General features: G+C 47.0%; 11 protein-coding genes and 1 non-coding gene across 13 annotated transcripts; 6 read left to right on the top strand and 6 right to left on the bottom strand.

Annotated features, from left to right (window-relative positions):
* The first annotated feature begins 1,143 nt into the window (after positions 1–1,143).
* Positions 1,144–3,815, top strand: E1B28_001921 (uncharacterized protein). Its single transcript, XM_043147897.1, has 10 exons — positions 1,144–1,768; positions 1,831–1,996; positions 2,060–2,096; positions 2,159–2,536; positions 2,597–2,726; positions 2,786–2,870; positions 2,928–3,124; positions 3,176–3,260; positions 3,317–3,417; positions 3,482–3,815. Exons 1-10 carry the CDS (start codon positions 1,583–1,585, stop codon positions 3,641–3,643), a joined length of 1,527 nt encoding a protein of 508 aa, XP_043016611.1. The 5' UTR covers positions 1,144–1,582; the 3' UTR covers positions 3,644–3,815.
* A 340-nt stretch (positions 3,816–4,155) lies between these two features.
* On the top strand, positions 4,156–6,005 carry E1B28_001920 (uncharacterized protein). Its single transcript, XM_043147896.1, has 3 exons — positions 4,156–4,450; positions 4,499–4,871; positions 4,919–6,005. Exons 2-3 carry the CDS (start codon positions 4,641–4,643, stop codon positions 5,903–5,905), a joined length of 1,218 nt encoding a protein of 405 aa, XP_043016610.1. The 5' UTR covers positions 4,156–4,450; positions 4,499–4,640; the 3' UTR covers positions 5,906–6,005.
* Positions 6,006–7,529: 1,524 nt separating this feature from the next.
* E1B28_001919 (uncharacterized protein) lies at positions 7,530–8,960 on the top strand (the record flags this gene model as incomplete). The annotated part of the gene is made up of 7 exons (XM_043147895.1): positions 7,530–7,630; positions 7,666–7,713; positions 7,773–7,828; positions 7,880–7,902; positions 7,965–8,166; positions 8,222–8,678; positions 8,741–8,960. The coding sequence occupies 7 exons, from the start codon at positions 7,530–7,532 to the stop codon at positions 8,958–8,960; spliced, it is 1,107 nt and encodes a 368-aa protein (XP_043016609.1).
* Positions 8,961–9,299: 339 nt separating this feature from the next.
* On the top strand, positions 9,300–11,368 carry E1B28_001918 (uncharacterized protein). 2 transcript variants are annotated; one of them, XM_043147894.1, is made up of 5 exons: positions 9,300–9,437; positions 9,501–10,051; positions 10,113–10,383; positions 10,436–11,083; positions 11,142–11,368. In XM_043147894.1, exons 3-5 carry the CDS (start codon positions 10,228–10,230, stop codon positions 11,292–11,294), a joined length of 957 nt encoding a protein of 318 aa, XP_043016608.1. In that variant the 5' UTR covers positions 9,300–9,437; positions 9,501–10,051; positions 10,113–10,227; the 3' UTR covers positions 11,295–11,368. The 2 variants fall into 2 exon arrangements, with proteins under 2 accessions (XP_043016608.1, XP_043016607.1); XM_043147893.1 differs by having other exon boundaries at positions 9,300–10,051; positions 10,436–11,368.
* Positions 11,369–11,425: 57 nt separating this feature from the next.
* On the top strand, positions 11,426–11,499 carry E1B28_001917. Its single transcript has one exon. It is a non-coding gene; the product is annotated as a tRNA-Ile (tRNA).
* Positions 11,500–11,543: 44 nt separating this feature from the next.
* E1B28_001916 (uncharacterized protein) lies at positions 11,544–13,379 on the bottom strand (the record flags this gene model as incomplete). Its single annotated transcript, XM_043147892.1, has 4 exons — positions 13,096–13,379; positions 12,668–13,034; positions 11,751–12,606; positions 11,544–11,699 (listed from the first exon to the last, which is right to left on the bottom strand). The coding sequence occupies exons 1-4, from the start codon at positions 13,355–13,357 to the stop codon at positions 11,544–11,546; spliced, it is 1,641 nt and encodes a 546-aa protein (XP_043016606.1). The 5' UTR covers positions 13,358–13,379.
* Positions 13,380–13,654: 275 nt separating this feature from the next.
* On the bottom strand, positions 13,655–14,851 carry E1B28_001915 (uncharacterized protein). Its single transcript, XM_043147891.1, has 7 exons — positions 14,671–14,851; positions 14,520–14,613; positions 14,450–14,463; positions 14,373–14,385; positions 14,138–14,314; positions 13,968–14,089; positions 13,655–13,910 (listed from the first exon to the last, which is right to left on the bottom strand). The coding sequence occupies exons 1-7, from the start codon at positions 14,699–14,701 to the stop codon at positions 13,861–13,863; spliced, it is 501 nt and encodes a 166-aa protein (XP_043016605.1). The 5' UTR covers positions 14,702–14,851; the 3' UTR covers positions 13,655–13,860.
* Positions 14,852–15,619: 768 nt separating this feature from the next.
* E1B28_001914 (uncharacterized protein) lies at positions 15,620–17,825 on the top strand (the record flags this gene model as incomplete). Its single annotated transcript, XM_043147890.1, has 2 exons — positions 15,620–15,829; positions 15,900–17,825. The coding sequence occupies 2 exons, from the start codon at positions 15,620–15,622 to the stop codon at positions 17,823–17,825; spliced, it is 2,136 nt and encodes a 711-aa protein (XP_043016604.1).
* Positions 17,826–17,866: 41 nt separating this feature from the next.
* Positions 17,867–20,179, bottom strand: E1B28_001913 (uncharacterized protein). Its single transcript, XM_043147889.1, has 5 exons — positions 20,141–20,179; positions 19,627–20,054; positions 18,951–19,571; positions 18,391–18,893; positions 17,867–18,335 (listed from the first exon to the last, which is right to left on the bottom strand). The coding sequence occupies exons 2-5, from the start codon at positions 19,967–19,969 to the stop codon at positions 17,904–17,906; spliced, it is 1,899 nt and encodes a 632-aa protein (XP_043016603.1). The 5' UTR covers positions 19,970–20,054; positions 20,141–20,179; the 3' UTR covers positions 17,867–17,903.
* Positions 20,180–20,555: 376 nt separating this feature from the next.
* E1B28_001912 (uncharacterized protein) lies at positions 20,556–22,156 on the bottom strand. The gene is made up of 6 exons (XM_043147888.1): positions 21,992–22,156; positions 21,739–21,845; positions 21,492–21,675; positions 21,259–21,431; positions 21,095–21,202; positions 20,556–21,035 (listed from the first exon to the last, which is right to left on the bottom strand). The coding sequence occupies exons 1-6, from the start codon at positions 22,107–22,109 to the stop codon at positions 20,976–20,978; spliced, it is 750 nt and encodes a 249-aa protein (XP_043016602.1). The 5' UTR covers positions 22,110–22,156; the 3' UTR covers positions 20,556–20,975.
* Positions 22,157–23,596: 1,440 nt separating this feature from the next.
* Positions 23,597–24,049, bottom strand: E1B28_001911 (uncharacterized protein; the record flags this gene model as incomplete). The annotated part of the gene is made up of 1 exon (XM_043147887.1): positions 23,597–24,049. The coding sequence occupies one exon, from the start codon at positions 24,047–24,049 to the stop codon at positions 23,597–23,599; it is 453 nt and encodes a 150-aa protein (XP_043016601.1).
* A 738-nt stretch (positions 24,050–24,787) lies between these two features.
* On the bottom strand, positions 24,788–26,434 carry E1B28_001910 (uncharacterized protein; the record flags this gene model as incomplete). Its single annotated transcript, XM_043147886.1, has 1 exon — positions 24,788–26,434. The coding sequence occupies one exon, from the start codon at positions 26,432–26,434 to the stop codon at positions 24,788–24,790; it is 1,647 nt and encodes a 548-aa protein (XP_043016600.1).
* Between the last annotated feature and the right edge of the window lie 35 nt (positions 26,435–26,469).

Genomic DNA, 26,469 nt, shown 5'->3' with positions numbered 1-26,469 from the left:
ACTGACTGCAACTTTCCGCAAGTTTGAGAGTCATCCAACGAGCCACCTTTCAGCTGCCAAGCTGTGGCTTCAAAATTTTTGATGTCTGTAACCGACCTGTGCGACGTTCCATGTTACGGTGAACAGTTGATGGAACGAAAGCTGATTTTTTTTCGAAAAACAATTGGCCGAGTGAAAGATGGAGAGTCACTACAGAAAAAGATTATTCAACAGGAATCTTTCGCACCAGCTTCCTGAGCCTTCCGCAGAACGACCGTTTGGGGATCTATCTTCAGACTGTAGCTTGAATTTTCTTTGAATTTCTGGCGCTAGTTCAACGACTCGCCGGTAGCGAGTCCCCAGGAACACCAACCCACCATACTCGAATGTCCTGTTGATAACATTCCTCCATTCCCAAGGGAGTACTGTTAGTTGTCTGTGCGGTTAGAATAAATACGCGCCTGATGATCGTTTTCAGACCATCATTAATTGAAAGAGCCAACGTAGCTCTGTCATATGATCCTATTTCAAGGTGCGCTCGCCTTCTGCCTGCCATTTTTAGAGTCTTTACTGCATGGAGAATGCAAAGCTGAACGACGCACTTATTGCCATCTAGATCTGTCCGTCCACAAATGATCGATCTCGAAATTCATACGTCTCGGTAAGTCGCAATTGTTACGAGAATTTGAGTTGAAGATAAATCGAAGTACGATGGCAAACAAGCCACATTTCGGTACCACTAGTTTGCCTAGAGAAGGTTACTATGATGTGTTAGCTCTCGGGGGTGTCTTGAGTTCTAGTGTAACCAAATGGTACTGAAACGGGCCTTCGAGAGGTCGGTCCTGAGTTCGTTGTGGAGAAAACGTTGCGTTCCTGTTCATTTATAGGGAAACATTTGTAACCTACAGGCATAGTCACGGTATCAGCAGAACACGTCTCAAGGATAAGAATAGTGACTCGCATACTAGGTGGTGAGTCGTGACGGTCACGGAGTCAGTCCCGAGGCAGCGTGCTCGAAGTTTGACTGGTTCGATTTATGTGATGGGCACCTTCTCGGAGATATAGACTTTCAGGATACTCTGACAGGTCCTCGGCTGGTCAGTGCGTGGGAGACTTAGCACTCGCGAAACTTCGCCGGCCCTAAGGTTACCCCAAGGTTACCCCTCCAAACTCAACAGACTCTGCAACCACGGCTTCGAACCTGCTATTATTCGCGTCAAACTAGACTCCGATGCTTGCTAGCGACTCAGAAAGAAAAAACAGACAACGGACGTACGCCAGCCACAGATTACTTATATCATCTGTCGCGTTTTGGGACCAGTATGAAGTTGGCATTGCCTCAAGTTGCTTGGAATGGACGATCGGAAGCTAATCCTCAAGGCCTCAAGGTTGGCATGATTAAATTCTAGAAGGCTTGGTCGGCAAATCAGAGGGGAGTGTGAAACGGAAAACGGATGTATTGGCCGACCAAGGAAAGTGTCGCAAGGAGCCGAAGGTCAATTACTATTTGCCACCACGCCTTTACGATTTTGTTTATATAGACCTTACATGATCGAAAGGAAATGGTTCTCTTGTTTGCTCAACTTTCCTCAGGCTCGCCATCATGCTATCCGTCGTTTGGCTTCTGGCGTCTCTGATTCTGTCCTCGTCGCTGGTCGTCGCTCAAGACGGCGCCATATCAGGTGCCCAGACAAGTCCCGAAGCTGCTGGATATAACTGCGATGCATCCAATTGCAAGTTACCTACCTGCAATTGCGCGAGTCCTAATCCCCCCGGTGGGCTCAAACCTGTTCGTCGATCTCGTCGTTTTTGTTTCGTCTCGCCTTGAACGCTAATATGTTCTTCTCACAGTCGGAAGTTCCTCAGTTCATTGTTTTCACGGCGGACGATGCTGTCCAATCTTACACCCTCGACGTCGTCAACCAGCTCCTCGCCCATAGAAAGAATCCGAATGGGTGTCCCCCGAAGATGACCTACTACACCTCGCTCAGTTACACCAACTACACACTTGTCACAGGTATGTCCGCACCTCGCACTATTCGCCTTTGACCTACATAATCGTATATCACCCTCGGTTCAGATTGGTATGTTGCCGGAAACGAGATCGCAGACCATACGTAAGCCTCCCATTCCAATTTTTCTGCATTTACAAACATTCTAAACCCCACGTTATAACCAGAATGACACACGTCGGAGATCCCCCAGAAGAAGAGATCAACGGTAATCTGGTTACTCTCAACGCGTTGGCAGGCATCCCCTTCAGTTCCATAAAGGGGTTCCGAGCTCCTTTTCTCAACTATACTGCCGGAATGCTTGAGAGACTATACAAAGCGGGGTTCGAGTACGATTCTAGTGCCAGTGCCTCTATTCCTGTTACCGATCCAAACACCGACGCTTATTGGCCTTATACGTTGGACTATGGTATGGCGAACGATTGCTTGGCTGTCACTGGAACGTGTAAAGGCCAGCTGAAACTCCCTGGATTCTGGGAGATCCCGATGTATGCCTTCTTCGATAAGCGAGGGAATGCCGGCTCTCATCTGATGGATCCTTGGCTGTAAGCAAACCATTCTATTTGGTTGCACCGTTCAAGTTCTCAAGTTTTGTCTGTTCATAGGGACACGGCGAATGGAAACAGCCAGGTCAATGATGCTGAGACATTGGAGTATATGAAAGACACCTTTACCGCACACTATAGCGGAAATCGTCAGCCGATTGGGTTGTATACCCATCCCATCCACCTTGCAGTATGTCTGACTATCTCCTGCTATTCCTATACATTCTCTGAAATCTATTGCTTTGACAGTTGAATTACCCCGGCGTTTCAGTTTCCAACCAGACGGGCTTGATGATCAATACATTCTTGGACTGGGCTCAGCAGCAGCAGAATGGCATGTCATTCAATTTCTCGACCACAAAAAGCCTTCTGACCGCAAACGTTCCTCTAGTCTGGATCGTTTCTTCTGCCCAGCTCCTTGCATGGACGAAAAACCCTGTACCCGTCTCTCAGCTAGACTCTTTTGAACCTTTGAAGTGCTCAACACCGGCGATCGATTCAAACACCAAGATATGCAACGGAATGCCGAAGAACGAGGAGGGCTTACTCTCCCATTGTGCGTTCCCGGACTTCCCATTCTATACCTGCGTGTGTTCTTCATTTTTCGTTCTGTACGATGGAGACTCATGGTGCGTCAAGTATGGATGCCCGGTCACACAGCCCACCGTTCAAAATCCTAATCCGCCGCAACAGGTTCCTAAAGGTAGACAGGCGAGGTTTAGACGTGAGTTTTTTCTATTCGATGTCCTTGGTTTCCGTCTTCTCTGACAGGGGTTGTAGTACCGGCCAACTGTTCTACACCATTCTGGGACCCCATCAAGGGCCAGTGTCTCTGTTCGTCGAATCAATGTATGTTCTCCGACGAGTCACGGCCTATTGGGGTACGTCTCATTCCGAACCCTCCTATCTTAGAAGTCTAGAAGAAAACTAACCGTTTTGAAATAGCCCAATGGTGCAAACCTTACTGGCGGTGGAACAAGCGGAGGTTTCAATGGAGCACCAAAGGATCCCACCAAGTACATCCCATTCAACGCAGCACAGGCACACGAAGCCGCTTTGTGGTTAGCTTTGGTGTTGTGTGCGGGTGCGTTGGTGGTGGTGCTGTAGCGAATTAAGAGTTTATTTGAAGGCAACCTAATTCTTTTGACTTCTCGGACGACCGACTTTGTTCGCTTTCGTTTCCCCTAGCCCCCTTGTTATTCCTCTTCGGTCACAACCCCATTTTCGTTACTTGGTTCCGTCTTTCTATTCTCCTATGACGCCCTATTCTCGTGTGGATTTGCATTATCATTTCGAACTTTGTAATCACTATCACTGATACTATTACTATACTGTTCCTTTCTCTTTCGTTTTTGTATACGGATATCTCTATGTATCTTTATATCCTGATCTTCACAGACTAATTAATACTATCAGGCTCGGAATAGCTCACGAGTATGTTGCATACTTGCCTCTGTGCGTATGGAAAGTATAGTCGCCCATTGATCTGCGTCGCAGCCGACCAGCTCAGTTGGTTATATAACTGGGAACAGAGTCCAAATGTCTTCGTTCACGGCCATTTCTGTGGCTGAGTACGGTTATCGATATCTATTGGCACTGCCACGTCACTTACCCTTACTCGAACCCTTCCTTCTTAATTATAAACATGTACGATGCTCCTCTGACTCATGCAGATTCTTTTGCACAGTTATCAGGTATCCTCATCATCCTCGCTCCATTGAAGATACCTTTGGATTCGAAAAACTTCGAGCCGGTCATTTCGGAGAGCACTTTACTCTTTCCTTCATGTCAAGATATAGTTTCTTCGTTCTCTGTTCTTTTGATTTCGACCAGTGCTCACGTCATATTCTAAATCTGAATTCATCGGAAAGAGGGATGACTCAAACTCAAGACCTTGGTTTGAATTGATTGATAGTACGTTTCCAGCCTTTCTTTTTCATCCGGTGACCAATTGCAAGTTAGACTGATGATTCATGAACATGCTTGACGAGTCACGACTACAGCTGAATTACCTTGGTTTACCCTCCCCTGATAAAAGCGGTCCAGAACGTCCGAGTGTCACTCGTCCAAAAAATCCTTCCATCTCTTCCTCGGTTTATTCACAATGTCGCTTACCACCCTAATGCCTCAAAGGAACAGCGTCAGACGTTGGCTCGACAAAAAAATCGCCAAACTAGACGCCAACCCAACATCTCCAGATGACTGGCATCCGGTCATTCAGGAGTTTCTTACACTTATCGAGGGAGATCCCATCCTATCCATGGACTGCGATGATATGTTCAAGCAAATACCTGATAAATCGCGTTTTGACTGGAGTCCGGAGGAGGTACCTCAAGTGAGCAAAGAGTACCCTCGCCAGACGCATTTCTGATGTAGCCCTAGGTTCGCGACTACAAACACATGCTTTCCCTCTTTGATCACATCCTGAACTGTTCACCAGAGTGGGAAGATAACTCTATGGTATGCTACCCAATGCAAGCCATACTGGACTGGCCCCTACACACCACCGCCGGCCAAGCGGTGTTTTCCAACCCCTTGGTCAATGCACAATTCAAAAAGGTCTTCAACGTCTGGGCTGAATACCTGTCTTCATGCGATTCCACCTACGTATTGACGAAAGACGATAACGGTTGGTTGGGCCCGTCTGCTATCGGCGAACCCTCCGCTGACTTTGAAACAACTTTCGTATGCGATCCGACGGACAAACATTACGGTTTCAAATCTTGGGATGATTTCTTCACTCGAAAATTCCGTCCTGGTGCTCGTCCTATCGCTGAGCCCGATAATGACGCGGTCATTACCAATTCCTGCGAGTCCATTGTATACAGGATCAGCCAGAATGTCCAAGCAAACGACAGGTTCTGGTTAAAGAACCAACCGTACTCCCTTGAACATATGTTTAATCGTGATCCCCTCACGCCTCTCTTCGTAGGAGGTACAGTCTATCAGGCGTATCTCACCTCGAAGAGCTATCATCGATGGCACAGTCCTGTGAGCGGCGTCGTGACCAAGGTCGTTCACATCCCCGGCTCGTATTTTCGTATTTACCCTACGGAGATCCCTGACGACAGACCAGATGATCTGGGACAAACCGTCTGCTCACATGCTTCGACTGTGTTGATCTTTATGGAGGGGGATCATCCCGGTGTCGGGTTAATGTGCGTCATGGCTGTTGGGATGATAGAAGTATCGACTTGTGAAGTCACCGTTCAAAAGGGAGCGAGGATACGTAAAGGAGACGAATTAGGCTCTTTCCACTTTGGTGGATCGACTTACTGTCTGGTGTTTCGACCGGAGACTGAGCTTGTGTTCTCTATCAAAACCGGGGACAAAGCACTCCTCAATACGAAGATCGCACAAGCTGTATGATTTTAGTGAGTAATAGTTGTGGGTAGCTGTGTATAGAGTTAGTACTAGCGGGTTATGCGATCTCGATAATTGCTTTACTAAAGCACACAAAATAGCCCGTCCCCCGGTGCACCTGGGGCAAGAGTTACTCCTTCCTCCGCCGTTCATTTCAGAGCAACCTGCCAAACAATGGCAATGCAGCCCTCCTATCAATGATGACCTTGGGTTTCCAACTTCCCTCTACTATTTCTTCAACGGGGATCCCTCCGGCCCCGATTTGGAATCCTTTGATGTTACTATGGAAGCCTGAGTTGTTCAAGCGTCAGCCGTACATGATTAAACAAACCAAAGTCGATTTCAATAACATTGGGGTTGTGGACGTTGTTCCTATCATGCGGAAGGAATCCATGGTTGGCCAAACTAAAATGAAAAAACGTCCAAGTCAGTGTATCTTGATTGATATAGCACAGACATGTCGGATAGTACCGAAAGAAACGTAGGTCGCCCGTTATTACTGAAAGGGGACCGTGCCCTCAGAAAGCGCAGCGAGATCTTCATCATTTTATCTCCTCGGGTCTTATAGGATGTGTCGCTCGTAACAGTTCTCCATTGTTCAGCAAGTTGTGTTCCATCCTATCTTGAGCCATATACGGATGTCAAATGTTTCCAATAATGCAACAATAATGTATTGATGTCCATGCGCGCAATAGAGTTGCAGTATTTGTTGCAAATTTGTTGAGAAAGCTTGTAGTTGATCAATAATGTACGTATTCCCAGGATTCAGATCAAAGAGGCTTTGCTCTCAAACGCTGACCACTGGCACGATCAGCCTGAGCGGCCAGCCGTACCATATTATATTCTGACACAGTACAGGCTTGCAGCTGCATCCAAGACATCAGAGTGTACCGCTAGGTCTGAGATATATGAGCCAGTCGACTCCACTTGAAAAAATGAAAGATGTTTGGCGAACGATGTGACACCGGACTGGAGGAAGGAGAAAGGGTGGACCGAAGCGTGGGAAACGGTACAGAAGGAAAGTAACGGTCCCGTGATCCGGTGCCAAAATTACGCTTGTAATTCTTTCTTTTAAACGCCTCAACGTCAACGCTCAAGCTTAACATACACATAAACAATATCGAACAGTCAAAATGGGTTAGCATCGCTCTAGGGTAGAAGCAACCGAACGAAAGTGGCAGGCGTTGTGCGCTACGTCATTGGACCGTTACTATCCATTCCCACGAGTATTTGTTACAAACAAACAAAATTTTCCTTCCCCGTTCTCTTGCGCGACACCTCTCCATCTGTACATATTTCCCGTTCTGTTTGGGTTGCTTCCGCATTCAAATGGGCTACATACCTAAGGAGGCTCTAGACAACCTCAAAAAGTATTCGTACAAGGGGGTCGACAAGTAGGTGTATGGAACCAACACTGTCCAACCTGGCTAACCGTGTTCTTCTTCAAGGTCTTTAGTTTCAAAGTATTTTTTGAATCCATTCTGGACTTGGTTCGTAACATTATGGCCGGTTACCGTAGCACCCAATACTGTACGTGGCCAACAAAGATACCATTTTTCTTTGTTCTATAACGCGACCTTGACAGATCACGCTCTCGGGACTATCGATAGTATTCTTGAATTTTCTTACCATGCTCTATTATGACCCAAGCTATTTGACTGAAAAAGGAGGCGCTACTGGACCACCACAATGGATTTATTTCACGCAAGTACCAACGCGTCTTTGTGCACGGTGGACTTCGAAAGCTAATCGGTCGTATCTCTCAGTTGGGGTGCGGGTCTTTTCCTATATCAGAGCTTTGATGCGATCGATGGGTAAGCATATTCGGGATCTGAGACTTCAATACACGTCTCAAGCTTTCCCATTTGTTCAGAAAACAAGCTCGGAGAACTGGAATGGCTGGGCCGTTGGGAGAGATGTTCGATCATGGTGTGTGGCGATTTTCATCTTCGTGTCGCGAAAACTCATTATTGCTTATAGGATGTGACGCTCTGAACACCACTGTATGTTATGAAAAGCCTTCCTAGACGAAATGAAATCCTGACGCAATCTACTTTGACTGTAGTTGGAAGTCATAATTGCCGCTCAGGCTCTTAACCTGGGACGTTCTTGGTGGACTGTGGCCTCGCAAATTGCCACTCTTGCCAACTTCTACCTCACAACTTGGGAAGAGTATCACACAGGCTCCCTATACCTTGGAGTGTTCTCTGGACCTGTGGAGGGCATCCTGATCATTGTTGCCATCTACATCATATCGGGCATTTACGGTATGGGCTATCTCGATAACTTTTCTTTTTGTATTAAGAAATGTTTTTGGTACAGGTCCTTCATTCTGGGATACTGGCATTCTTACATTCGTCGGTCTCGAAAAATACCCTCCCCTTGCTCGAGTCCCCAATATTGGACTGAACGAAGCCTTCATGGCGTTTGGTGCCGTCGGTCTTGGATTTAATATCGTGAATAGTTATCATAACGTTCGCGTTGCTGTTCGCAAATCTGGAAAATCGGTTTACCCACCTCTCCTGGGTCTCCTTCCATTCTTGTTCTCTGCAGCGATCCAGATCGCATGGCTGAGTCATCCAGAACTCGACCATTCCGCAATCATTTACTCCCCCTTGTTTATTCCATTCCTGTGCGCATGGGGACTCCAGTTTGCGCATACTGTCGGTCGCATGATTCTTGCCCATGTTACAAGCATGCCATTCCCACTGTGGAATTGGATTTGGATCTGGAGTATCATCGGTGCTCTGGATGTCAATCTGCCGAGGCTTATTGGAAGGTGCGTTTGTTCTTCTCACAGAACTACGTACTTGGTACTGTAGCTGACTTTGACACCGACAGAGGTCCGATCCTCCAGTCCAACGACCGAAACATGGCCATTTTCGTTTACCTTACCCTGGTGGTCTCTTTGGTGGCGTACGGAAGGTTCTGTACGCTCGTCATTCGCGACATCACGAACTACCTCGGGATTGCGTGTTTTACTGTCAGGAAGAAGGATGCGGATGGGCAATGGAGAGACGCATCGAAGAGAGCTCCTACTGCGACCAAGAGGCAGGAATGACTGCATGGCAGTGGAGAATCCTGGCCGATGAGCCCTGTTTGAACTTTAGATTATACGTGCTTACCGATGACCGTGACTTACCGATGTTTCATGATCGTCCTCATTCCCAAAACTTTGCCGAGCTATTCCTTAAAATATCCACCACTAGAAAAGATGTTGTTTACGAAGAGATCTAATCGCATTTCCCAGTATACCTATTCACGACCATACTGATACCTTTTCAATGATCATATCACACAGTACTTACACTGTATATACCCGTACACGAGTTGAAGAATTTGGCAGCACTCAGAGTCATAGTATGACTCAAAAGTAATACAATGCTTATCTTCCCACGCCCGGCGTTTTCTTTTTCTTCCACTCATGATCAGTCTGCAACAACCTCCGGCTTCCTTATTTCAAGATGTCCAGGATTACATCTGACTAGGCCACCGGGAAGTTAATGGTCTCTAAACAACTGTGCCGGTCCCTCACTGCGTAAACCGTTACCATGTTCATATCGGCCGAACAACATCTTAATGTGAACATCTCACATTACAGTTCGCATAATTTTCGTTGGTGGCTCAAATCTCTCATCCTCGGACGACCGTGGAAGGCAGTGCTCCCGAGCTGTATACATTCGGAATCTCCCAGTGAGAGTATTTTTTTCGTCGCCCAGCCCTCTTCCGACTCCAGCAGCCCTCCCACACTTCCAGCTTCAAGCAGGAACAAAGAATCTGCTTTATGACCGATTTCTTGTCTTCTCATATACATACGCTTGGCCTACTGGATCAGCTGTTTTCCTGGACGTCACTGCTGCGACATTACTATTTCCCGGACAATCCTGGAGCGCTTCTCGTAACCTTATCTTCCCCGACCGAAGTATCAACATGGGGCTTCGACAGGACCGGCTGCCTGGCATGGTTAAGCTGACTTATTTTTCATCACTGCCTTCCAGCATCGCGTCGCCTTACGCTGTTTTGATATCGCAGGAAGAGACTTGCCACCCATCATTTCCCGCGACAAGCGTCTAGCCCTCATGCATGTCAAAGGCTACAGGACGATATTCCCACAATACAATGCACCTGATGTTCTCAAAAATCTATAAAATTGTATGTCTCGTTCCACAGGACCTTATCTGACCTTGGTCCTGACTCGTTCAATTATGACCAGCGAAAGCGCCCACCCCCTTCGTATCGCTCTCTTCTCTCACCCTCGCACGAACTCCAACCTCTTCACCAAGCTTTTCGAGAGTCAGCCCGATGTGGAGCAGCATACCTATCCTTTCATGCCCGGGTACATGTGGGGACCAGATCGGCGACTCGGGTATAAGACGAAAGAGGTTCAGGACATGTACGCGACTCTAAAGGGTCATTATGACGGACTATCCGCTCAGAAGAGTCTCGACGGCTTGGAACGAGCGTTTGGAGAAACAGAGGCTCGGGTGAATGATCTCTTCTTTCCTCATTCGAGGTTACTAATCATTGTGTCTGTAGGGCAAGATACCTCTGACCAAAGAACATATATGCTTCATGATCCACCCTAAGGTCGTTGCTAAGGAACTGGCCGAGTACTCATACCCGGAATACCCTCTCTCGCCGCTTGTTGACCATGAGCTCGACATCAAATCCTCCTCAACTTCAAACGGTGAAAGTCCCACAGCGGTACCCAGAAACCCCACGTTCGTGCCGGATCGGTTCATGAATACCCTCACACCTATATTCATCATCCGTAATCCTGCTCGTATGATTCCATCATGGTATAAGAACATATCCGAACACTTCGGTGGGACGACGAAGGACAGCGAATGGCCCTTTACTGCATCCTTCCGATGGTGTCGTATTGTCTTTGACTACTACGAAGAATATTTCAAGGCCCACCCGAGAGCTGGGTTTCCGAATCTTCCGCTTGTCGTTGATGGAGACGACCTTATCCTTCATACGACGGATATCATGGAACAGACGTGTGATCTCATTCATTTGGACTCGAGTGCGGTCAAGTATACGTGGGAGACTGGAGATCCGTACAGCTCCTGGCCTGCTGCTGCTGCTCCCGAGGACATGAAGACTCCAGCCGTGCGTAATGTTATAGAGTCTTTTGGTGGTAACATTGCTCGGTCTACCGGTGTGGTCAGAGATGACAAGGTGAGATTCCTTTGGGGGTTCTTCTTCTCTTCTGATACTCCGCGCAACGCTTGTACAGAAATACGCTAAGCCTCTTGTACTTGAGGAAGAAGCGAAGAAATGGGAGGAGTCCTGGGGCAAGGATGTCGCGAATGATTTGTTAGAGACTGCCAAGAGGGTAATGGTGGATTACGATTATATGATGGAGAGACGTATTCGTCCTAGAGTATAATCAGGTATCGTGAATGATTCTATCGGTCGGAACGTCCTAGAGTCGTATGGTGGTTGTATGTATAAGAGAATTTCTAGCTCCTAGGTGCCTTGGATGGCTGATTAGATATGAATCTGCTTTACAATATCTATGGCCGACTAGCTCAGTTGGTTAGAGCGTCGTGCTAATAACGCGAAGGTCTTGGGTTCGATCCCCACGTTGGCCATTTTGAAGACTTCCAGTTTTTTTAATATCAAGTTTTGACCTGCATCACAATTCATACGGTGCAATCCTACTGATACATTGTGGACTCGGCTTCCTCCACCGATTTTCCTCTTCAGCCGTCGGTTTCCTATCCTCGGGTATATACACATCCGCAGGTGGAGGGCCTCCAAAAAAGGGCCACGTCGGGAGATAGCACAGTTCCTATTCCACGAGAAGTTAGCATCGCGTAAAGAAAGACAACGGGCCACGCACGTCAACCCCACACTGAGGGGTACATCTGACCCACAAACTCCAATCAAGCCACTGCATCAACCCGGCGATATCTTCTCTCCATGTATTCACAATGTCGTTTGCAGTATGCGAGTTCTGAGATATCCCACGCAGACAACCAAGACCCCATGCCTTTACCAACACTCTACAGATTTCTCTCGTCGTCTCTCGAATGGCTTTCAAGAGTAAGCGTTCCGACTGCGTCAGACTACGGTCTAGCTTCCTGATGAAGTCAGTATGCGAGTTGCTACACATCTCATATATCGACGACGTCCATTCCCAATCCGTATTAGAAGAGGAGTTACGGTGATGAATGGCATCAGCCATAATATACGGTGTCATCATCACGTCGAGCTGAGTAAAGGCCTTCGCAGCGATATCCCCCAGCTCCAGTTGCGAGGTCGGTCGGTGATCCAAAATATATCGCAACGTCTCCAGCCTCGTTCCATACCGCTTGAGGATCACATTCATCAACGCGCTCCAGTCAACACCGCTGTTCTTCTCTTCCCTTCTTCCCTCTCCTAACGCGTCTCTAACGCGTCTCCGGAACGCCTCCACGTCCATCCAAGGACTCGCTGCACGATGGTCAAATCTGTCGCTTTCCAACGGGGCTGGTGTGGATGGCAGCCAAAGTGCAGTGTCGTACAAAGTAACGAGCCTTGAGAGGTCCAGCTTCACCCTTGTTTCTCCTGGGTAGTGATTATGCTGGGAGGTTGAATGAACAAGCTCAAAGTTCCGAAGCTGGATATCTTCCGGTGTTTGGGGAGGCGCATGAAGTCGTACGAAAGAGATGGTTTCAAGCCCTCCTCTAGGTGACATGTCACAAAGCATAACCTCGCTGAGAGGGAGTAAGCAGTAAGGGCTTGAAAAACATTCGACCGAGAAGAAAAAAGACATACAAGTCCATCTCCATCCTAACAAACCCATCCAAATGAAACTCCTTACCCCAATTCTCACATAACAGTCCTAACCTCTCTTCTTCCTGGAATGCTTTATCATCCCTCGCTTCCCCCCAGATCAATAGATCCTGTGTATCCATCGATCCACCGCGCATCTTGACCGCTGAGCTTCCGTCGAAATATAAGACTCGAAGGGTACGCGTGGTGACTAGTGTAAGATGCCAACATTCTTCTCTTAATCGACAGAAGAGGTAAGAATGTTCGGGGTCCACGGATGTCCAATCGGATCCGTTGGGGAAGTTAGAGTTGGAGCGGCCGTGGTAGAGGAGGGTGTTGGGAGGGATTGTTCCAGGGACTACCGTGTGGCCTGTAAGGAAAGGGAGAGGCTAGATCAAGATACAGCAAACAGGGAAAGATGGGCTACTAACCGTTACGATAACGCGTATTCGGCCAGTTTTGTAGCAATGAGCTCGCGACATTGAAGACCAAGTGTCCTGTGTTGTTAGGGTTGGGAGATGTATTGAGATCCCATGGTTGATGCGGTTCGATGTGGTCAAAGGCCGCCCTTGGAGGTGAAGAGAAAAATTCAGTCAGTAGGAAAAACTGTGTTGACACTCCGAGGCGAAGCAGGATAGCGAGTGCTACCACGGAGAGGATTTGAAAGCCGCGCTTCGAGAATGCGGGGTTCATAATACTGGTCCCTGGAATGCGCCATAGAAGGACCCTACTTCCGAGTGGGTTAGCCTTTTATACCGTACGGAAAGAGATTTTCCGTCCAATACACTCGCAAGGTGCCAAGGGGTAAAATGGTGTGCATAGGCGACCCTGTGTTACAATTCAGTCCTTCAATATCATATCATTCGAGCTTCACTTCGGGAGGAACGTTGTCGCCTGACACTTGAAGATAGTGTGGCATGCATGTGAAAAGCAAAGACCTCGTGTTTTGGTTTTGTGCAGATTTTCCTATCATTCAAGGCAATGTGGTATCAGCGCCATATGATGGGAATCGATTAATCACTGCTCATCAATGTCGAAAACATCGATCAAGCTTTCCCCAGACCAGCTTAAGTTCCATGAACAATAATACCAAAAACTCCAATCAATTCCGCGTCAGGCTGATAAACAGTAGTAGGTTATCCATCAAACCTCATATACGAGCTATCCGTGCATCGGCTTTCCTTTCTTGTTTCATTTCAGTCATCATCAGAGCCAGAACCAGAACCCGGTTCTCCGTCATCATCGTCTAGAACGATGAGGAATGTTCAGAGCGGTAATAATAATCGGGCTCGCAAGTACTTACCATTAGCAATATCCCCAGCGCTCACATAGCTCTGCGCATTAGCCTTCTTGATCAACATTCTTGTAGCGTCATCCTCAGGTGGAACGAGATCAAGTGCACTTTCTCCATACTTGTTTCTTATCCTAGGCGAAGTCGTGAAGTGAAGATGGAATGCGTGGTTCTGCACTCACGTAGTGTCAGCCCCTGCATCTAATAAGCTGTCTACGGTGTGTGCTCTCAACTCCGGATCTTGTAATTTGACTGCAAGATGAAGTGGTGTGTTCTTCTCTATCCTGCTTATAGGATCCACATCACAGTCATCGTGAGATAAAATATGTTCTAAGACGGTTATAGAGCCGTTGGTAACGCTGACAAAAAAACACTTGGTTAGTAAATGAGATGACTGAGAGGGAAAAATAAACATACGCGTTATGTAAAGCTAGGCAAGCAGAAGTGCAGCCTTCGTCAAAACAATGAATGCAGTAGCGTTGGCAAACTTGTACCTGTATTCCCCAACCTACAGCGCCGACCGTCAATTCCTAGGTTGCCCTACAATTAGAAAAAGCCACTCGCCCGTCCTGGAAGTTGATGTCAAAGCGTCCTTCTTTAAAGACTTCAAGGATTAAATCTTCGTTATCTTCACGCGCAGCGGCTAAAAGGCGTTCGTCTTGAAACTCCCTCGTCAACGATCAGTTCAGGAGAGAAAAGAGATCAACTCACTTACTGTTCGACGCGCCTTGAGTTTCGTCTGCCATTTCAGATCTTCGGTTTAGAATTCTAATTCTCTATGTGCGGACGTTTCTTGATCCTTCGACTATCAACTTTGTGATAATCGATGAAGAAAAAAAAGGTGGATCGTGATCGTGTTGCTGTATAGTGTATGTTGGGAAAGGGTAAAAAGTAACCTGATTGGGTAATGCACAGCTTCGGATGCCTTCTTCAACTTGAACCATCATGGCAACGCCGACTGAAGAACTCGAACTTCGATAACGTCTCTCTCGAGCTTTACCTCTGCGTAGTTGCATGTCGATGTCATCAGCTTCAAGCTGCAGTCGCGCCATTTTCGCCTTTGTGCTCATAATGAGGATGTCGAAGGGCGGGGCTAGCCCAATCTGAAATTCCACACGGGGTGTCTAACACGCTCTCAAAATTCGTTCACGTATCAGGCTGAACAAACCAAGGGAAGGAATATTGACCCAGACCTCGATTTATAGTGGTGCTTGTCAAGGAAGCAGAGGACGAGGTATTAGACAACTATTATCGACATTGTCGACCCAGTGTGGCAAGTGATCAGGGTATGTCAAAGTATATCTTCTGGCCACAGAGCTTCGATACCAGCGATTCTGTGAAACAAAACCGAAATTGAAAGCGCAAGCGAAATAGAAATCGAAACTAACGTCTTCGAATCGAAACTTAAGGTCTTTTTCTTAGCACTTTCGATTTTGATGCTCCAGTTTCGTTTTCCTATGACGAGTCATGTTGTGTGCAGTTGCTTGTATGTCCGATCAGCAGCCCTTTGTCAGAACAACTTGAAAATGGTCCTAAGTACTAGTGTGGCTTGATGGACTCAACCAAGTCTCAACCACAGGTCAATGCATCTACGACGTTACGGCCATTTAAATACGATTATACATATTCCATAGTAGAATGGTCTCGAAATCCCTCATACTATAATGCCGCCTCCACGAAGCCCTGCTAAGAAGGCCTATATTCCACCGAGTCGATCATCTGGGAAGAACGCGTACAGATGGCGACAATATCCATTTGCACAACCCCTGCACACATCTTGTCCTGGAGATGACGGGCGATGCCCAAATCCGGTATCTGTACGTGTGTGCAGAGGTACGAGGGAACCGAGGCATGATGGATACTACTATGAGGCGGTACGTCGAGTCTTACCCAAACATGATAGTAGTTGGTGAATTATTGGAGCTAATAAATACTGTATCATAGTGTGACCCAACAGATCATCCATCCCATACTCATTGGATTACATGGCGTGAGGATCTACCAAGAATAAAACTCCCTTCTTCTTATAAGACTCGTCGCCCGCGTCCGGATGCCTCGCTGGCTGATATCATAAATGGAAATGACGTACTCGAAGAAGATTTTACTACATATCCTCCTACTCCCTCCAAATACCCACACAGTCCTCACAAACAGGCTGATAAGACTGGTTCCTACTACTCAGGCGGCGAAACCACAGTTGAAGAACTTTTTGTTTTGGACCACCCCGCCACGCCAACCATCAATCGGCGTGTCGAACTTCCCAAAGATCCATTGACGGAGGAAGATGCACTTCAGTTCTCGCAGTACCTTGATTCCGTTGAGGAACAGGAGGAACGGCTCTTCCAGGATAATGCTATTCCCTCGCCTAATCACTGTTTGTCCCTGAGTGGTCTGCCTGTTTCCTCTGCATCAGTGGCCTTATCCGATGAGAATGCTGGTGCACTTGATCTACGCGTTAGCAAAGCTTCATGGTCAGTAGGAGTAAAAACGGAGCGATGGATCAATGGGAAGCTACGATCCATCTGTCCCGGAAAGGGGTGCGAGGGGAAGAAGGATCCTCCGAAGGCTGCACAGCAATGTAGTTTTCTTCTCTGTAAGTCGTGCTGTGCCGTATATTGCTCAGAGACCAGCAATTACTGCAAGTGTCCAAGCCATAAGGCTCCCGTTACAGAAGCCACTATCCTTTCCACTCGTATGCCATCGAGTCAGTCAACTGCTCCAAAACCGGTTGTTGGTCTTCCACTGAAGCAGATCCATTACGAGCGCCGGGAAAAGGCTATGCAAGACTATAACCAAACCGCCATCGCTGTTACGAGTAGAAGAATCTATGAGGTCGAGGAGAGTAGGACTGTCGACATCACCTTCTGGGACGGGGATGGCACTATACATGAATTCTCCGAAATGTCGCCCACATTTCCTGTCTTCAAGCTTGCCGACTGTGCAGAATATGTTCGCACTCCGATTGGACTGAACCCAGAGATCTACTACTCAGAGACTGGCCGGTGGCGCCAAGTGAACATATCAATTCCACGAAGACTTATCCACGGTGAAATGGTTTTATACCGTTCGCCGCAAAGCTACGGACAGTCCTACAAACTTGAAGTTCCGAAGGAGATGGAGGAAGCCATGAGCCTTCAGTCACAAATCAGAAGCTCCGACTCGAGCAGCAAGGGGAAACTGAACGTACTCAAAAGAAAGGCTAGTCATGACCTTAATGGCTCAGGACATCACACTCGCACTCGACTAGAACCTAATAATCACCCAGAATCTCCACCTTTCTCTCAAGTTTCACCCAGTATGGTGAATCCCAACCTATTACTCGACTTCCCATTGCACGGAGAACTTGAATATTCCAATGTTCAGCCTGCAGTGACAACATCAGCAAATATACAGATAATCAGGCCAATACACACTTCAAACTTGCAGCCTCTCACTCCTGAAGATAAGGTTGCCCCGCAATCAGGACATGCACCGTGGCCTCTGAAGTTTTTCCAACCGATGATGACAGGTATTCAGATGATAGAGAACATGTCTGACCGGGATCTGGAGCTTGAGAAACATAAACGAGCATTTCCGACATCAACTGCCGTGCCTTCCACTTTAGCCCGTCAGATGAAGTACTGGCGGGCTGCATCTGAATCCCTCAAGAGTGAATTTTTTTCTAGACCACGCAGCACCTGGAAGGAATTTTGTAATAAGGTCGAAGATACAAATGGTGGTAGTGTTCCAGGACTGAAGAGTCAGAAGAAGGATAAGGATATCAAGGGTAAAGGGAAGGCAATCGTCAAAATGCAGGATTTCGACGAGATATGCGTAAAGACAGAGGACGAGGAAAAAAATGTCATAATCATTTCAGACTCCGATGGGTAACTATGCTAACGCAACCGTGACACATACTACCATCATGTATAATTGCCAAGAGACTACATATTTTTATGAACTACGGGCTTAAAGTAGATGACCAGGGGGTACATGATAAGGATAATTAGCAGTACGCCGCAGCTTTGCAACAAGAATCTGATTACGTCTCTTGATCATTTCATCGAGAAAAAAATCATAGTTGTGGGCCAGCATATCGCGGACAATAGCCTGATACCCTCCAATCCAGACATTTGTTTGCTCTGCGATAGAAGAATTGAATACCCATTTTCCATCCTCTCCCACCAACTCTGCCCACTGCGCCGGATTACAATGCTGTTGGCAAAATGCATCAGATTCCGAGTGTTTTGATTTAAAGTGGAATACGTCAACAGGGAGAATGACATTTTCGAAGTAGTTGTCATTCCCCGCAAGAAGATGACTTTGAAGACTGCAGTTGTTATCATAGAATATAACATCGGGAAGCTCCTTTGGATCAGGATATGTTGATTTCATAAAATCCTAGCCATTCAAATGTTACTAGAAGCCAGTGGAGAGTATAAGGGGATACTGTTACCTTTACGCCAGAAATCGCTTCAGCACCAAACATCGTCGCTCGGGCTGCAATGACTCCACATGTACAGACAACAAGTTGCTCATTGTGAGTACGCCGTCTTCCAAATCTAGCCTTCATATTAACATTTCCTTCCTCTGCTTTCTTTACTCGGTCCAAACCAAGTTCAACTTCCGCTTCATCGTCATCGTCTATAGGAGATGCTGATAGAGAGTCCCCTGTGAACCGAGACCCCGTTTGTTGGAGTCGCTTCTGGAGAAGGAAAAATCCCTTCCCTTTCAAGTTTCGGTAGTCTTCCAATGCAACATGTTCTGGAATAGAACAGGTTCGGCAACCAACTCGTACCTTGTTGGTACAGCTAGTAACAACACAGTTGTCCCGAAGGACATTATTATGAAACTGACAGTAGTGCGAACGATTATTGATGAGAGGGTGGGTGCAGTTATGAACCTTACAGCATGGCCTTCCAATAGTAACACCATCCGTAACGACAGCACGAAGCCGACCTACGATAGTATACAGTTAGTGAAGTCAGAGAGAACTAAAGACTGCAATACACGCACGAAGACCCTTGTAAGCGTTCGGAATATCTGAAGGAATAAATTTTTCGCAAATGCTACAAGCGTGAAGACGCTCAGACTGTCCATTGCGGTCCATGTGTTCATTGCGAGTACACTGCAGTTCCTTTAAGCGTAAGTCGTGGTCAATGCCTTTAGCATCAGACATTGACCAGTGGGCCCCGGATTCGGAAGAGTGGCGGAACATCGCATTGAGTACAAAGCCCCGCCATACCTGCTCAGAAGTGAGCGTGAACTGACTGTCTGTCCAGGCATGAGAACTGTTCATGCCATGATTGTAGATGTTGGCACAATTCTGCGACGAAACCCATGCAAACAACATCCACATGGTCATCAACTCGCACAACGCCGTTTCGATGTAGGCATGCTGTTCAAGCTGGATCACATCTGGCACCGCCGTAGAGTAATAGTGCCGGCGGGCTTCTTTCTTGTCAATGTAGTACTGAGGGTAGAATCGAATTGGGCAGGACGGGCAGCGAAGGGATGTTGAATATGCAGTCTTGGTGCCTTGGATTGTGAAAAGAACGACTTCTACGCGGGATATTTTATGAAGGATACGTCCACATTTGAGACACGAAAAACAAGGGGGATAGTACATAATGGGCCCTGTCAGTAGATTTTAGCCTCCATGTAATGATGAAAGTCAGCTAACGGAACGCACCCAGATGGTGTTGAGGTGAGTTCCGGACCTCCTTTCCAAACCGTTCGAATTTTGCCTTGTCTGTGTTGTCTAACGGCCTTTCTTGGTCATTCCAAACCAACTCCCTCAAGGATAACCACAGCTTCTCCGTATCTTCAGGTTGTATGGCCAGGCTTGTTGATAAGAAGTCCTTGACGTGAACGGGGAGGCTGTTCAGGGCATTATTTGAGCACTGATATCTGTGGTACATCTGTATTTCCCGTTTCAAGAAGCGGGCCAATTTCATGAATGTGCTCAAAGTCAATAAGGAGGAATGGGGGGGAAGAGATAGCTGAGAGACGTTCTGGACGGTGAGATTATCCATGTCGTAGGAGCGGAGAAGAGATGGCAGCGCCGGGAAGAGGTCAGGACACGTGTACTCGAGTACGGCGGCCGGCAGAGTATTGTACCTAAAAGGTTAAAATGAGAAAACAAAGCGCTGAACAAAATCGAAAGCGAGAGGAAAAAAATCGAAACTGTGAAAGATTATTCTTACTTTCGTTTGTTTGCACATCCCTTTCGATTTTGCTTTCGTTTTCGTTTTCATTTTCGTTTTCGATCGAGAAAACCACTAGTGTCGAAGCCCTCTCTGGCCAAGCCATCCTTTACCGACGATTTGATTACTCACGGAAGTTTTCAGCTCCTGCAGTTCCCGCGAAGGCTGAATATTGAATCCCACCTTCAACTGATTGCCCATGCCCATGATACCGTTCGTTGTAGACCTCCGACGCACGGTCCACACCGAGATTCAACGGCCTCGCAGGACATACATAAAGGAAGTTCAGGAAATGTGAAAGCGCACGCCCCAACAATGTCAAGCCATCAATCGACGTCTACGCCTACTAGGTACAACTTCGTCCGGAAGTTTCCCCACCCAGACAGGTGGACGACTAGAGTTACGATTTTCTAGCTAACAGACTATCCCATCTACTTAAAAGTGTGTTACTTGTAAGGTACCCTGGTGCGTAGCTAGTGCAAATAAAGCTATGACACAAGTAAATGAGTTCCGAATTGTGGCAACCGAGCGATTTTAAGATTTCGAACAAATCGTGGCCAGGAAGCCCGAGCCGTCCGCCTCCCAGTGTGATGAAAACGAAGGGCGAAAACACCGGTCACCACCACCCAGTTCCGCAAGTATGTACTAGCTTTCCCGAGGGTGACAATACTAGGTAGTAATGAGAAGATGAGGGTGGTTCAATGTGGAGGACGATTGAGCTCAGCTCGATTCAAGCGTGGCAGAGCAAAATCGGCGTGGTTATCAGGATTATTAGGCGTATGGATATAAAAACAGACGGTGATCGTGAGTCCTAGCACAAGGATAAGGAATTACCCTAGAATGTCTCCTCTTCATCAGCAGCTGCACTGTTAGGGTCCGGCACTTCAAATCCATCCTATGAAGAAGCGAGAAGATCAATACAATAGAGAAGAAAAGACCGCATCCAATACACACCTCGGTCGAATACAGAATGGCCTGGATCAGCTTCAGTGTCGCATCCTCCTTCTGCTCTGCTTCCAGTACCTCCGATTGTTGTTGCACAAGAATCTCAATTTCCCGAAGCTGTCGTCGCGCTGGGTCAGCAGAACAGCTAGCAGTAAATCGAATGAGAAACATACCTTCTCGAAATAGAAATCTCTCTCCTTCTCTAATCCTTCCAGATGCCCGCTAAGTTCCTTCACTTGATTCTGCAAATGTAGTACAAGGGCCTCGTTATGCGGTTGCGCTGATCCAGATCGATGACCTCCAATGGGGGTTTTTCCACCAGAACGGTTTCCTGCGGTTAGGCCACCTTCAATGAGGGTTATTAACAAGCTTTAAGAAGCAAACGAAAAGAAAACTGAAAGCGCACCAGCTCTATTCCCAGAACTCAACGGCGCGATAGTAGCGGGCGTGTCAGTTGGTGCGCCTTTTCGTCTCGCAACAGGATCATATCCTTGACCTCCATAGTTTTGATCCCAAAATCGTTTGATCCATTGTAAAAATTCGAGATTGTCTTGCATTTTGCATTTGACGAGTTTATCGACCAGTACTGGCTAGAGTGGCATCATGATCAATAGACATCTAACAAAGTGAGACGACGGACGATAGAAGGATACCTTATCGATTTTGTGGGCTTTGAAGATGTTCTGGAGGACTTTGAAGTTGGCGATATACTCGTATTCGTGTTTTGCGTTCATTTTGACGCGAGTCATTGGGACATCGCCTGTCATTGATCAAGCGCGATTTGAAGGCCAGCGAGGGGACAGAGAGATTCCATTTACAATTTCCGAGTCGGTTTCGTTAAAAAATAAGGATGATTGGCGGAAGAAAAGATCAGAACGGCACTTCGATGCAATTTCAAGCACGTACCATAAATTGAGTCTAAAACCTGACAGTATGCTCCTCCAGTGCCACATTGCTCAATTTTGGTGTAATTGATTTGAAGGAGATCGTTAAGCCACGCAAGTAGATCTGTTCTAGACGCCATCGTGATTTTGCAGCGAGGGAGGGATGGTCAAAGATGACGGTAAAAGGGCGAGTTGTAAAAGGGTTGGCTTGGTCATTCGCGCGTCACGTCACAAACAGAGGGGAATTCAATATTCAATATCCAATCCTCGCATTCATGGACGAAGATATGTACATGTAATGAAAAGACATGGTTTCAAAATTAAATGCTGCAGATGTTCTTTCAAATTTCGTCCTGTCACATAGGACTGCCAAGTTATACTAACCCAGATCTAGACCGTCGGAATCTTGATCCGGGCTGATAACCCAAATGTGGTTTATCACCAATGATAAGGGTCCCACGCGCTTATCAGACTAAGATATGGTTTATCATCAGTGATAAGGGCCGAGCTGCAACCGCAATTTCCGACGAGCATTTGACCTGTAGAATGATGTGTTGGAGCGGAATCATTGAGGCTTGAAGAATCCGTGGAGACCTGGATCATTTGGAATTCACTTAGAATGTTTGACTGCTTGAATTAATAGGAAACATGTGGACATAGCTACGACAAGGGGTACCTGTTGAAATGAAGCGTTAAACTTAAAAGCCAACTCAGCGTCCATCATCTGCTTGTAGGCTCATTTCAACATATCGCCGTCTCTGAAAATATTCCACATACACATTGCCAAGCCGCTTCTGAATCATTGACCTTTCGAAACCACCGCTGGCCACGAGCTCGTCGGAGCTGTTCTTCCAGACTCCTGTCAATCTTTGTCAACCCATGCCGAAATATTTCAATTGACACATGGATGTGGTGAACATCCAACGTTCAACGTCGTAACTGTTTGTCAAAGGCCGCAAAAACCATTTCTGACTCTATCGCCACTCCAAAGTATATCGCTCCAATGGTGTAGTACGGCAACGAGCCTATATGACTGTCATAACAGAGAGTCCCAGTCTTTCCAACTCTCTATTATAATCACATCCAAACCCAAGCCCAACGGATAGTAACAACCTGATAAACACCTCTGCAGTCGGATCGGCGCTCAAACAAATCAGCAGAATTCTATCTTCCGTGTTTCCTCAAACACCCAATTCCCATTAGGTCAGTGGTCGTCCCGCGAGTTCAACGTAACGTTCAATAATAATCAACCGGTGGCCCCGCAAAGGCGAATAAATAAATAAAATCCATAGTAGTGATTTGAGAGATTTATGCGGAGGTAGAGAAATCACGTCGTCCGACTCTCCGACGAATTCGAGTGAGGTAATGCTCAAGGACCGAGTCCCCCATGCTCCTGCAAATACCAGTCCCAAAATACGAACTCAGGGATTTACGAAACCCGGAAGTGAAAAAATAGAGCACATAGTTCAGCTGCCATTCTTTTACATGTCATTTGAGCTCCATGAATCGACACGGAATGTTGTACTGAACTTTCGACGCCGTAACAGGGTCTGAAAAATCCTATAAAAGACTAGCTACAAGCCCCCGAGTTATCCAGAACACAAAGCTAACTGCCTAGTTCACTCATCTAACAACTACCATGTCTTACAAGTATCCCTACGGTTCTACCCTCCCCGAGAACGGCGTCATCGGTCGTGGTTACGCGCTCATCTCCGACAACAGACACAACGAACTCAGAGTCACCCAGGACGGCAACATCGAGCTTTGGTTCGAGAATAAAAGGAAGTCCTGGTCCGTCGATGGAGAGAACGTGTCGTGGGTGAAGATGCAAACTGACGGAAACTGCGTCGCTTACAATCCCGATGGCTTCCCGGTGTGGGCCACCAAGACCAATGGCGATAAACATCCTTACAGCCTCGTTTGCCAGAGCGACGGAAACTTGGTCCTCTATGCCGAGGGCAGTATCGGCGTCTGGCAGAGCAACACCGCGGTGTTCTAAATTGCTGCCAGTACGTAGAGTCATCCGACCGTGAAGGGTGTTAGTCTGACTGCGTCTATTCAGGAAAGTTCGCCGATGCATTCAGAACAGGAATTTGGAAGCGTTGGAAACGGATGGAATGGGATTGTGTTGAACGTTTCGTTGCGACCAGTTGTGTATAGGAAACCTTGAAAACTACATATATAAATGGATATGTGCAATTGTTGTTGTTTCCCATCGAATCGTTACTAAACATTTGGAGAGTGTTTAAGCAGTGGTTGCCAGTGCCCGCAGCCCAGTTGCTTTGTCTAAGCCAAAACGGACTTCGATGTGCACGTTGTTGAAGTGTTATACATTCCGTTGGCAATAAAGCTAGACGTCAAGCCCGATAAATGACGTTGTGGAGGTTGTGGACGCTTGTGGTAGAAAAGGATGATTTAGCCACTCTTTCGTAAATGAAAAACATTCATAATCACCATAAATCCGGTATGTAACGTGTAAAATGAAATGGTGTGAAGGTTTTCGTTTAATCGGATCCGTTGTCGCTTCGCACAGGACTGCGTGACCTTCCATACCGACCAGTCCATCTAGCTACCCTTTGACCTGCAAAATGACGGTTTGTATGTTGGAGAGGGATTATTGAGATCCGTGGTAATTTGGAGCACTTGGAATGCTCGACTTCTTGAAGAAGGAAACTCGTGGACATAACCGCCGACAAGGAATACCTATTAAACTGAAGCTAGTTGAAAGCCATTTCCCAACAAACACTGGCTGATATGCGAAGGCATTACAACAAGGGAGAGACGTCGAAAATGCGACCAAGTACGTGGTCGATAGTGTTCAACGACCATCTTCATAAAATTCTGAGGCCTTCCCGTAAGTCACGGACAACCGCATGCCTGCATTTCTGAAGCAACGCAAACAATCTAGTGGCTTTTCCTTCAAATCATCCAAACCCGTAAGAACCACGATTTCGACAACTCTCAGACATTCAATTCCAACCTCTGCGGCATCTATTGGTTTAGGAAGCCATCGTGACGACAACAACCGAAGCAAACAACGAGGATCGATATCGTTCGATTGTGCAACCAACTTTAACCTGGTAAGGCGAGGCAACGGCGGAACAAACGAAGGTGAAGTAAACCATGTGCTGATGGCGATGGCTTTAAGGAACCTTCGGGTAACAATCCTGTTATTACATTGCCCAGAGGACTCCACAATACAGAGAGATTCAAGCGTGGGCGTCATTTTCAATAGAGAAATTGTCTGCAGATCGCTGACAGGAAAAGCCTGCAGATGTAGGGAAGTAATTGCACAACCCGACCGAAGAAGAAAGTCATGGAAGTGACAATTATCCCAGGTAATCCAATCCATCTCTGTCTCTCCACAGATCTTGACAGAGGACAGATTTTTAAGAGTCAGATGTCGAAGGACATCATCTAGATGTTCAGGCCCTTCCATTCGTTTGATAGCTAGGGATGTGATCCGTTCAGAATCGACGTGGCCCATATAGTCTTCATCATTATGGGAAAGGCCACCAACCGCAGATAACTCTAGACGCTCAACTTCACGACAAAGGGCTATAACGGGGAAGGCTTGGACGTTATACCCATGGAGAAGATGTAGAGTTGTGATTTTATGCCAAGCGAAACCCATGTTTCCGGGTTCCAACAGGTATGGGTCAGATATGCAAAGCGACCGCAAAGAAGGACAGTGATCTAGAAGTTCCAAGAACGACTTTTGCCAATCACTCTCACTCTCCATCGCATCATAGACTCGCAACGTAAGGGATTCCAATGCATGGAGGCGGCCGCAAACCGGGCGAAGGATGTCAAAGGAGAAGAATGGTTCATTGACAATGGCGAAGGACACCTCCCGCCATCGCTCGCAAACTCCGACCAGTTTTGCTAGTGTGTGACTTTGAGGGTCTATAGCCTCCGTTGTTATGGGTTCCGCCTGCGCATCCACAACCACTTCCTCCCCCGGTTCACCTAACTCTACGCCAGGAAAATCCAGTAAGAGATGCAACGGGGCTTCTTGGGAATTTCGTAGGAAACGGTTTACTAGTCGGTCCAATATGTCAGACTGGTCGTGCCATTCACCAAAATCGATGGTGATAGAAGACCATAAAGCTGGCGAAGAGAAAACGATATCTCGCCAACGACCACAAACCATTGAGATTTGGATGACCTCGGGGGCAGACAATGGTGACAACACGTTCTCTTGGCAACAAAACGTAAATATCCTCGTCAAGATCTCCTGTGGTATGGTGTAGATTGGAGACAGCAGAGAACGATAGAGCCTCGCCATCCCCTTCAATCTATCGCGTCTGTTCTCCAGGGCATATATGTCCGTTTGAATCCTATCGACCTCTATTTCAATGTCGCAAAGGAACTGGGTAACAACTTCTTTCGAGACTGTGGTGCGGAAAAAATTGCGAATTTCTGAAGACCGGAGGGAGACTTCTCGGGAGGTCTTCGAATGCATAATGAGGGTTATCAATCTGTGAAAAGAGCCATCGA

The sequence above is a fragment of the Marasmius oreades genome, chromosome 1 (genome assembly GCF_018924745.1).
Source record: "Marasmius oreades isolate 03SP1 chromosome 1, whole genome shotgun sequence".
NCBI classification, from domain to species: Eukaryota; Fungi; Basidiomycota; class Agaricomycetes; order Agaricales; family Marasmiaceae; genus Marasmius; species Marasmius oreades.
The sequence above is the reverse complement of the archived record's forward strand: the minus strand, read 5'-3'. Positions and strand labels throughout refer to the sequence as shown.